This window comes from Neolamprologus brichardi, chromosome 11, assembly GCF_056152115.1.
Source record: "Neolamprologus brichardi isolate AB-2024 chromosome 11, ASM5615211v1, whole genome shotgun sequence".
Lineage (NCBI taxonomy): Eukaryota > Metazoa > Chordata > Actinopteri > Cichliformes > Cichlidae > Neolamprologus > Neolamprologus brichardi.
Window position 1 is genome coordinate 16,549,554 of NC_142114.1, and position 10,906 is coordinate 16,560,459.

Below are 10,906 nucleotides of genomic sequence, written 5' to 3' on the forward strand. Positions count from 1 at the left end.
CACGAAGAAGAAACTGCATCCATTTCCTGTTCCGGGGCTTGAAAGAGAAACGTCGTGCGGACGCGCGACTAAACAGAAAGTTTTGCAGAAAACTTGGCACGTTGAGTGTTTTACGCGTTTAAGTCTTCATCGTTTTTATTTGACCTCCACGGCTTAAACGGGCTGACTACGATAGAAGAGTAATCTAAGGTTTGTAAGCCTCATGAAGTAGTTATTTCCCGGTGATGGTAGCTCGCGTACAGCGGTGTGCTAACGTTAGTTAGCATCTAACCAGGGAGGTTTGGCGGATGTGATTAATTTAACAATGTATGTTGCTACTGGCTGGCGCTTTAATTTAATCAGTCTGACTTAACACTCATCAACTAACAAAGTGCAGCAAGGTCTGAGTGACTGACTGTTGATGTGGGAGTTTTTATTAGTTGGAAACTGGTGAACGTCTGTGTCAGAGCAGCGGTAGCTAAGTGGATAAAGGACGGTGGGTTTTGGAGCTCATGTTTGGGACTATCACATTTGTGTGATATATGACTAATCAAGGCCAGAAATCACGAAGATATTTAAGTGATAACCATGCTCAGTAGCGATAATCCATGACATAAGTATTTGATGTTCTGCAGGATTGGAGGATGTCTCTTCCAAAGCGGGAGGTGGAGGAGTTGAGGCCATGGGTGGAACGCACTGTGAAGAAGGTGCTGGGTTTCTCGGAGCCCACTGTGGTGACTGCAGCATTGCACTGTGTGGGAAAGGGACTAGACAAAAGGAAGACCATAGGTAAGTACGGAGAAATATCTCTTATGTACTTACAGATCTTGTGACGATTCAGTTCAGCCAAAAGTGCCTCTGACATCAGAGGTATATCCCAGGGTGATTTGTTTTACCGGGTTACAAAATGCACCCATCATTGAAGAGAAACGAGTCCAACAGCAGTCTGAAAACCTATCTGGCCTTCTTAGGAGTATTTGGCATGACTACCAAGCTGTGGGTTCTTAACACAGTGCAGACAGCCAGCCCACAAAATGATGGTGTGAGAGTATCTGCGATGTAGCTATCAGCAGGGCTTGTTTGCAAAGGTAATAGATTTGCTGTCCAGTTAAAATACTCCAGTCATTTGTTCATTCAAATGAAAGATTGTGAGTACAAAGAAAGCTGCCTATTTGCTTTTATTTGTTTGGTTGTTTATTTATTTATTTCATCTGTCTGGGAAATATTTGCTCGGTCTGTTAGACTGACTTCTGCAGGTGCTGTAGTTTAAATGTCAGTATTGGGTTTTCATAGTGTATATTTTTATGTGGGTATTTAAGCCATTCTGTGGTAACATTATTTTCTTTTCAGAGTGTTAATTATTTCATATTTATCGTCCTCAGACCAGCTGCGTCCTTTTCTCGATGACTCTGCTGGAGGCTTTGTAGAGCGACTTTTTGAAGCCCTCGAGGAGAGCCGCAGCACACGTGGGAACAAAGGATCTGGAGAAAAAAACCGCAAGAGAGAACTTAAGGTAGCCTAACATCATAGCAAATGTTCATGTTTTATATTATCATAATATAACTTAATAAGTAGATCTGAAGGTGGGGAGTTTTCTGACAAGAAAACCGACTATATTAACACGCTCACATGCAAAAGTGACCCGTTTAAAGAAAAATAAATACATTGCATTCAATGCATGCAGTGATTAGACTGATTGTGTTAAGCCTCAGTTTGATTAACTTAAACCTCAATGTAAACATCCCCTTACACTTCCTTTACTCCTGCATTAAGCTTAATTGAGGTTTCACTCAGTTTCACTTAACTTTAGTTCTACATGGACTGCACTGATACAATACTGATTGTTCTTACGTAAACTTTAATTGCTGCATAAGATATTTATTTTTTATTTTTATTGGTGTTTGTGTGTTTGACGGCTGTACTCAGGATGTGTTTGGCGAAGAGGCTGACACAGGCGCAGTGCGAGAAACTCCCGAGCCAACAGATGGCACAACGGCAAAGAGGAAACGAGTCCCCCGTTTTGAGGAGGTGGAGCAACCTGAGGTGATACCTGGACCTCCATCAGAGAGCCCCGGCATGCTCACCAAAATACAGGTACATAATACTTGGTGCAATAGACAGTAGACAATATATATATATATATATATATATATATATATGTGTGTGTATATGTAAGTATAGTCGGTTTATTTTCTTCATCAGTCACCTCTGAATCCTTTTGCTGTCCTAACAGATCAAACAGATGATGGAAGCAGCCACAAAACAGATCGAAGAAAGGAAGAAACAACTAAGCTTTACTGCTCCAGCTCCTGCTACAACAGTAATGAGATTTCTTTCCCATAAAAATACATACGGAATAAAGAACTGCAGTCTTTTCAGGTTTTAAATTCTATTTAAAACCTTTCTAATTTCTTTCTGACTCTAGCGGTTGCCTGTTCCCACTCCACAGTCACAGCTGGATGGCCCTCCACTCTCTCGACTTCTTGGCACTGCTGGTGCTGCAGCAGCTGGTGGTGGGTCATCCATCGCTCCCTACCAGGCTGCCAGCTTCATGAATGATGCAATTGAGAAGGCCCGTAAAGCCGCTGAGCTACAGGCTCGCATTCAGTCCCAGTTAGCTATGAAACCTGGCATCCTCGGAGTTTTGGGGAACACTGGGCCACAAAATTTTGTGGCACTAGCTAATCTACATGCCATGGGGATTGCTCCACCGTAAGTGATGTCAGACTATAAATATAAGATTTTAAAATGTGCACAAGACATGAAAAAAGTAGGTGATGTCTTTGTGCTCAATTGACATTGAACTGCTTTCTGTTTATGTGTAACTACAGCAAAGTAGAACCCAAGGAGGTGAACAAACCGACACCTCTTATCCTGGATGAGAAGGGAAGAACTGTAGATGCCAGTGGCAAAGAGGTTGAACTCACACACCGCATGCCTACGCTCAAAGGTACATACATGGATACACTGATCCAGTATTTGTACACAAACATACACAATGTGTTTTCTTTGTTTTGATATTCCACAAAACATTTTTCTTTCCCTGTGTAGCTAACATTCGAGCAGTAAAGAGAGAGCAGTTCCGCCAGCAGCTGAAGGAGAAGCCCGGAGATGACTTGGAGTCCACATCCTACTTCGACCAGCGTGTGCCTGTTCCTCCAGCTCAGCGTGCACGCAGGACTTTCAAATTCCATGACCAGGGACGCTTTGAGAAGATTGCTCAGAGAATTAGAACTAAGGTTGGTACAACCCTGTCCCAGTTGTTTGAAAGAGAATATTTAGAATTTAAGAAAAAGAAAGTCGTCATATGTCTCTTGTCTCTCTTGTATGGATCAGGCCCAGTTGGAACGGTTGCAGAATGAGATTGCCCAGGCAGCAAAGAAGACAGGAATCCAGGCTTCAACCAAGCTAGCACTGATTGCTCCTAAAAAGGAGATTGGAGAGGGACAGGTTCCCAATATTGAGTGGTGGGACTCTTTCATCCTGCCTTCCAACATAGACATGTAAGAAATCAAAATTTGATCTTAAACATTGAGTTTGCTATCAGGAATGTGTGGAATACATGGCAATAATAATGTTTTTTTTGTTTTTTTTTTTGAATTTTAAGAAATTCAGACACAAAATTTGAAGCGTTAGAGCTGTTTGGTGTGACCAGCCTGGTGGAACATCCTGCCCAAATGAGCCCACCAGGTAAGTCTATAGGAGGTAAAATGTGTAAGTTAAAAGAGATTTTGTCCTACAAAATCATTATTAACTGTTAAAAATGTCCTTATGCCGTAATGTGCAGAAGTCTTGAGCCACCACTCATTTTAATTAATTAATATTAATATATTTAGCTATTAAAATGGTAAATGGGTACAGTGAGTTATTGAAACTTGTGCAACCATACATACAAATACAGTATATTAGGGCTAAACAGGGGCTTTACAATTCTAATAGGCTTGAAGGTCAACATGTGGTATGAGCAACTTGCAACTAGTCTTTAGGAAAAGTTCTCCAGGGTTCTTGAAGAATATTCAAAGCTCTTCTTTGGATGTTGGCTGTCTTTTGTTCTGCTCTCTTGTCAAGATAATCCCACACTGCTCCGGATGGGGCTTTGGGGAGTCCAGTCCATGACTGATGGTGTTCCACTGTGTCTTTTTCTGTCCAGCTTTTGCTGCATTGGCAGCGTGTTTGTCAGCATTGTCATGCTGAAAAATAAAGCTGCTGTCAGTAACATGCTTTCCAGATGGCACATTCATAGTCTATCAAAATCTCAGCAATTTTCTGTGTTCGTTATTCCATCAGTTTACGAATGGAATTTCCCAGCACCACAGACTGAAATACAGCTTGAAACCATAACAGAGCCTCCGCCGTGTTTTACAGATGGATGTAGACACCACCAATGTTCCCTCTAAGCTGCATGCGTGCGCAATTGCGTTCTGTTGGCACGGCCTCTGTGCACAGAAAATCTGCGTTGCGCACAACAAAAAAAAATCTAACCTGAATTGAAATTAAAATAAATACGTTAACAATTCTGTTTTGCAGTGTTAATCAGTGAGTGACTGGCTGCTCCCGTATGGGATTAGAACGATGCCACCTTCTCCCACAATCCAGCCAATGATGCGATTCATATTCGTATATACGCAGCTAATCAACGTCGTTGACAGGCTATGACAGCGTCCTTATGTGCCAACACCGGTGTTTTAGCTAGCAAAGCGGCGTGGCTGATGTGGAGTGAAGCCACATTAATGACAACGTGTACAACCATTGGAGATGTGAGCAGGACAGACGGAACAATTGATGGAAAAAGTGTGGACTTTATACCAGTTTTTAAATTGTGTTGATAGACCACGTAAAACCAGTGTTATGATAAAAATATATGCAATGTTTGGTTTTCTTCCTGAATACTATCGTTGTTTATATTTACTGTGGGAAGAAATGGTAAAAACCGCATTTTATAAGGAAAACGCTCAAAAGCACTCTCCACCTGTGAGCAAAGACAAAACCAAAAACACCCACCCTTTCCTATTGGTCGAAAAATGTACCATGTCGACCAATCAAAAAATGATATGGCAACATGCATTTAGTTGTTTAGGAAGGGGGAAGTTTTAGGAGTGACGGCAGTGTTTTGAGATGTGAGAGATTTGCAACATTTAGCGCAAATCTTGTGTAGTTAGTGTGTAGTGTAGTCAATAATGTAGTCAATTTTGTTGTGTATGTCAGAACAATGAGGCGACTGCTGAATGTTACAGGAGTGATACATCTCCTGTTGTCAGGCCTGCAGGTATCAGGCTGTTGTTCTCCTTTATCTCATAGTGGATAGAAATTATTTTTTGGAGTGGTCCAAATAATTTGTGTGGCATCAGATTTGATGCAGAACACCTGATTGTTCTGTAAATAGTTTGAAATGTTTATTTAAAAAAACGCATTGGCTGCATTTTTAGGTAAACAACTGCAAAAACCTTTTGTTGTTTGCATAACTCAGTAACTTTTTTTAGAAGTAACTATATGATTAAATTGCCCAACATTGGTCATTATATACTGTATTTTGCAGACAGAGTTACATGGCTCCATGTAACTTGGATGGATTTGATGCTGGTGTGACCACAGTGCACACGTCTACTGTTAAATAATAATTTTTAACATAATCACACACCCTTTCAAATATCTTAATGGTGTTTATGTATCACTAACTGTTATATATTCCTTTCTTTTTTCCCCTTTAGTTGACACAGATAAGCCAGTAACTCTAGGTGTATACTTAACGAAGAAAGAACAAAAGAAACTTAGACGGCAGACACGGAGGGAAGGACAGAAAGAATTGCAAGAGAAAGTTCGTCTAGGACTGATGCCTCCACCAGAGCCCAAAGGTATGCATGTACAAATCACCACAATAAATAAAAGTTATTATAATGAAAGATTAAACAGAATTCAACTGATGTTTGCTTTGATTATTTTCAGTGCGGATCTCCAACCTGATGAGAGTCTTGGGGACGGAGGCGGTTCAGGACCCCACAAAAGTAGAAGCACATGTTAGAGCGCAGATGGCCAAGAGGCAAAAGTCAGTAACACAGATAATTTCCATATTTATCTTTTTGTTTATGTTTGTAGAAGCTTTCCTTAGGTTTTGTCTGACATTGCCCTCTGCATTTCAGGGCCCACGAGGAGGCCAATGCAGCTCGCAAGCTCACAGCGGAGCAAAGAAAAGAGAAGAAGGTCAAGAAGTTAAAAGAAGACCTTACTAATGGTGTTCACATCGCAGTGTACAGGTGTGTGTTTAAAGGAAGCGAGCTCATAAGTACAATACAGTAGTTAATAGTAAAATGTATAATGCTAAGTATGTTTGTTAGGAAGTGTGACTGATTTAAGCATCTTCCCTACTCAGGATTCGAAACCTGCAAAATCCTTCTAAGAAGTTTAAAGTGGAAGCCAATGCCAACCAGCTATACCTGACAGGCACAGTTGTTCTGCACAAAGATGTCAACATTGTTGTGGTGGAAGGAGGTAAGTGAATACACCGACAGATGCCAAGACATGTTTTATTGTTTATTACCCTTAATGTAATAAACAATTTTCAAGTTTCCCTATTCCTCACAGAGTGTTTAGCAAGTGTTTGCAGACAAGTTGGCTTCTTCCATGCAAACTAAAGGCAACTGCAGCAGCCTGTTAGTAACCAAAGCAGTCACAAGAATGTTTTTGCTGCAGCACAGTATACCTTTTTGTAACCAGTGCCCCCTTGTGACTCCCAGCAACTGCTGGTGAGTCTCCAACTGTTCTAAGCCTGTGTCACTTAGCCCTTAATGAACAGATTCTTGTATCTATAAATACATGTCTGGTTCTGCATTGGTTTGCTCTCATGAACGATCTCTAGGGCTGGGTGATATGGCTTAAAATCCATATCGTGGTATAATTTGAAGCATGTGCGGTAACAATATATATCGCGATATATTCTTTTCTTCTGTATAACGTATTTTACACACTATAAGGCACACTTAAAATCCTTTAATTATCTCAAAAATTGACAGTGTGCCTTATGTATGAATTCTGGTTGTGCTTATGGACCTCGAACCGATTTTATGTGTTACACGGCGAGCAGAAATCTGTCAAAAATGTTTTAGTACGACTTTGGTAAGCTATGAAGACGCACCACTTGGTGGATTGTCGGAGTATTACGGCTGCCGTAGTCAGGAGCCTTGCGGAGTAATCTGGGTCCAAAGTCAAAGAAACACTGCGGCATCACTGAGAGTTAAAAACTGTCTAAATTCTTTCATCTTTAATAATAATAAAAATAATAATAATGTGTATGCGTTAGTCCCCGTAGGGAAATTACTCCTCTGCATTTAAACCATTCACCCATTGAAGCAGTGGGCAGCCACCAATGTAGCGCCCGGGGAGCAGTGTGTAGGGACTGTACCTCAGGGTAGCTGTTCAGTGGAGTCGAACCCCCGACCTTCCGATCATGGGGCAACCACTCTACCTACTGAACTATCCCTGCCCTGATAATCATTTAATAAAATGATCAGTGTTGCTGCTTTATCAGGTGTAACAATTAAGTTTAACATCCAGGCATCCATGAAAACAGAATTTATTAAATTTAACGGAGTTAGAAGTTAGCAGGAAGTTAGCTCGCTAGTTTCCACCTAAACATGATATACCATGTTCTGACTGAGAGATTAATAAAAAAAGTAAAACGTACAGCTTTGCTATCACTTCCAACATAAATGAAGACAGAAAAGTAAACAGCAGTGACTTTTGTAGGGTTACTGAAATTGGACTAGCTGGTATATAATGATGTCCTATGTGATCGCTAGCAAAAAAGCCACGTTAGCATAACATTAGCACAGTAAAGCTGAAGGATGAACGCTAACTTTTTTCCACTCGATAAAAGTTAACGTGAGGGTTTCTGGTGGTTAGGGACAAATGCAATTGCATGGCAGGATGCTGTAAACGGACCAAACTTCAGTCAGGAGAACAACTGAGATAATCCATCCACAATACGAGGTTAGTCATTAATATACTGCAACAACATGAGAATAGAGCAGCTGCGAGAGAATTCAGCATTAATGAATCAATGGTACGGAAGTGGAGGAAGCGCAGTAATTTGCAGATGATGTTGTTTGCAGCCACTGCAATGCTTTCGACCAAAACAGGTGCAGCTCGATGACACCCTCAACATGTGCTATGGCGGTAGAGGGGTATAGTCAAAATCTCTACCGTTGGCCAAATTTATATTGTCTCTACCGTTTATACCGCCCATCTCCATAAAAACTGTACAGCTATATGTATTTCTTTTTATCAAAAGGTTTTTGACTAGAATTCTATTTGTTAAGCTATGCAAATTTCCAGACATTTACTATCTACTTTTGCATGTGCATGTTACAGCTAGAATATAGAATGAGAACCAGAAATGCAATTAAAAATTGTCTATTCTGAATTTGAAGTTTCTGCAAAGCTCTTTTTAAAAGTAATCTGTAAATCATTTGTTATAAAGCTGCTCATGAGCCCTTAATCACAAGCGTTTCCCCACTGCTAATTTGCCTAACTGCTAGGGTGTGAAATGTTAGTGAGAGCCCAGTGTTTGAATGTAATCATTTAATTCTTGAAGTTGTTCCCTTTGGTTCTAAACTACTGAAATCATGTAGAAGGCAATTAATTGGGTTCTACAAAATGTCTTTCCTGGTACTGCTTCAGAAATTAAAGCAATGGGATAAACACAGTCAGAGTTTATGGTCTGTTCTATCCACTACTTGGTGTATTACATTTGGGGCAGAAAAAGGATTTCATAACGAAGGTTTGGGATAGACAGCTGCACGCTTTGTGCTTCCCCTCCTCATCTTTTTGGTTGCTCCCTTTTGGGGTCTCCACACCAGATCATCTGCCTCTATCCCTGTCCTAGGGGTCCTCCTCTGTCATACCAACCCTTTGCATGTCCTCCTTCATTACATCCATAAATTGTCTCTGTGGCTTCTTCTTTTCCTTTTCCGTGTCATCTTCAACCTACAACTGTTAGATTGTTAAGGTCATAAAAAGTTGTCTGCAATGTTTTATGATGGAAGCTACAAGTCAAAAACACGTCAGTCAAGCAATAAAGTTTTTCTTTATGTATTGCTTCTTACCCTCTTCTACATGCATTTTGCTAGTCCATGTTCACAACCTCTTAAGTTTGCATTCATATCCATAGTTTACTAAAAAATGTGCCGAGCGCTTAAAACAGCATTTCTGAAATCCTCCTAATTTTTGACATTCGTATCTCTTTTAAAATTATTATTATTCACTATTAGCATTTTAATGATGTATCCAAGTCAAAGTAATGTAAGGGCCTATCTCTGCTATCACAGGGTGGGAGGTGGTGTACAAAGGACAGTTTGCCAGTGCATCATCACAACAAAAATAAAAACAATGAATAAATTAGGAAGCGCTTTCATAAAATATATATAAAGTGATGTACAAATTTACCAGAAGAGCTATTTACTTTGACACTGTCATGAAATGAGTGGCTCCATAGTGTTGGGGTTTATGCGTTTGCCCCACAAATGAAAGATCTGCAGCTTAATCCCTTAAAAACAAATCTCTTTGGGACTTACAAGTAGTTGGCTTAAAATAGTGCTTTAATGTATTAGACCCTTGATTTCAAAACAATGAATAGAATGAGAAGAGGACTGGATTGGAATTGGGCCTAAGTCTACATTTCTCCCTCCTTTTAGGGCCCAAATCGCAGAAAAAGTTCAAGAAGCTGATGATGCACAGAATCAAATGGGAGGAACACAACAGCAAGAGAGATGGTGAGATTGTTTTGAATTTTGATTCTTTACGCAAATGCAAGCATATACAGTATTTTAGTGAGATGAAAATCTCTGCCTTTTATTCCTAATTAGATCCAGATGGTGATGATGATACGAAGAGGAACAACAAGTGTTGGTTGATTTGGGATGTGAGTGAACATTTTGCCGTCTGTTGCGTACTCACTTTTAATTACAATTTGTTTTTTGTGATGTTGCTCAAGTGTAATAATTCCTTCTGGTTCTTTAGGGAACAGCTAAAGAGCGTAGCTATGGAGAGATTAAGTTCAAGCAGTGCCCCACAGAGAGCATGGCCAGAGAACACTTCAAGAAGCACGGGACTGAACACTACTGGGACCTAGCGCTGAGCCAGAGTGTGTTGGAGACCACAGACGACTGAAACTTGTCAGCGGAGTATCTAGTTTCAGTCAGGGCTCTCTTCCTACAAACCTCCAGATCAACAGCCTCACAGCTAGCCAGCCTTCACTGCTGACTGTCTGCTGCAGGGGAAAGAGGCAATATCAAGAGACTTGAACATTGAAAACAAGGAACAGTGACCCTGTGTGGATATTTTTGTGAGAATGTGTGACCGATCAGGATGTGTGTAGGAACAGTATGTATGTAGGTCTGCATCAGTGTTCATCTTTTTGGCTAGTAGACTCTTCTGTTAGATATTTCCTGTATTATTGAATACAGTCTGGCAGATTGCATTATGTTATGGAAATCATTACATGAGACATGTGATGAGATGACGAGAAACTGTCAGGTTACGTAAAGATTGAAGTTTGGTGAAAATAAAACTGCTTTGACTAAAGCACTTCAATAAAGAGACGCCCCACACATTTAGAGAAAACTTACATTTCACAGTTTAAAATGCCTCAATGTGTTTTGTTTTTTTGTTTAGGTAAAAGGAGGAGTTTGGCTCAGTTGTGGCTATATTTCTCTGTACAGTGACCATCTTAAATAAACCAACTTTAAGCGCCGCCTCCACCATATTTTCTGTAACTGAATTATTTTATTATATATTAGGTTTTGGTAGTGCACTGTTTTCTTTTGCACTTGTGCTTCTAGCTCTAGTTTTGCTCTCCTAATAAAGTAAAACAGGGGGGCGTGTTTTACCCCCAGCAGTCCTCATTAGTTTAGCTCCTCCATCCCCAGCAGCGCCA

At 40.3% G+C, this 10,906-nt stretch overlaps 1 protein-coding gene across 1 annotated transcript; it reads left to right on the forward strand.

Moving 5' to 3' along the window:
* The first annotated feature begins 38 nt into the window (after positions 1–38).
* Positions 39–10,735, forward strand: prpf3 (PRP3 pre-mRNA processing factor 3 homolog (yeast)). The gene is made up of 17 exons (XM_006804849.3): positions 39–189; positions 615–768; positions 1,362–1,492; positions 1,906–2,073; positions 2,213–2,299; positions 2,405–2,691; positions 2,811–2,929; positions 3,031–3,218; positions 3,316–3,482; positions 3,587–3,669; positions 5,688–5,831; positions 5,923–6,022; positions 6,117–6,230; positions 6,347–6,465; positions 9,666–9,743; positions 9,837–9,892; positions 9,991–10,735. The coding sequence occupies exons 2-17, from the start codon at positions 624–626 to the stop codon at positions 10,138–10,140; spliced, it is 2,136 nt and encodes a 711-aa protein (XP_006804912.2). The 5' UTR covers positions 39–189; positions 615–623; the 3' UTR covers positions 10,141–10,735.
* The last annotated feature ends 171 nt before the right edge of the window (positions 10,736–10,906 follow it).

What these genes read in the sequence shown, in the direction of transcription:
- prpf3 (XM_006804849.3), top strand. Translation starts at nt 624, where the DNA reads ATGTCTCTTCCAAAGCGGGAGGTGGAGGAGTTGAGGCCATGGGTGGAA. An exon ending in ACCGCAAGAGAGAACTTAAG is followed by an intron (nt 1,493 to 1,905) that starts GTAGCCTAACAT and finishes GGCTGTACTCAG; the next exon opens with GATGTGTTTGGCGAAGAGGC. An exon ending in TGCCCAAATGAGCCCACCAG is followed by an intron (nt 3,670 to 5,687) that starts GTAAGTCTATAG and finishes TTTCCCCTTTAG; the next exon opens with TTGACACAGATAAGCCAGTA.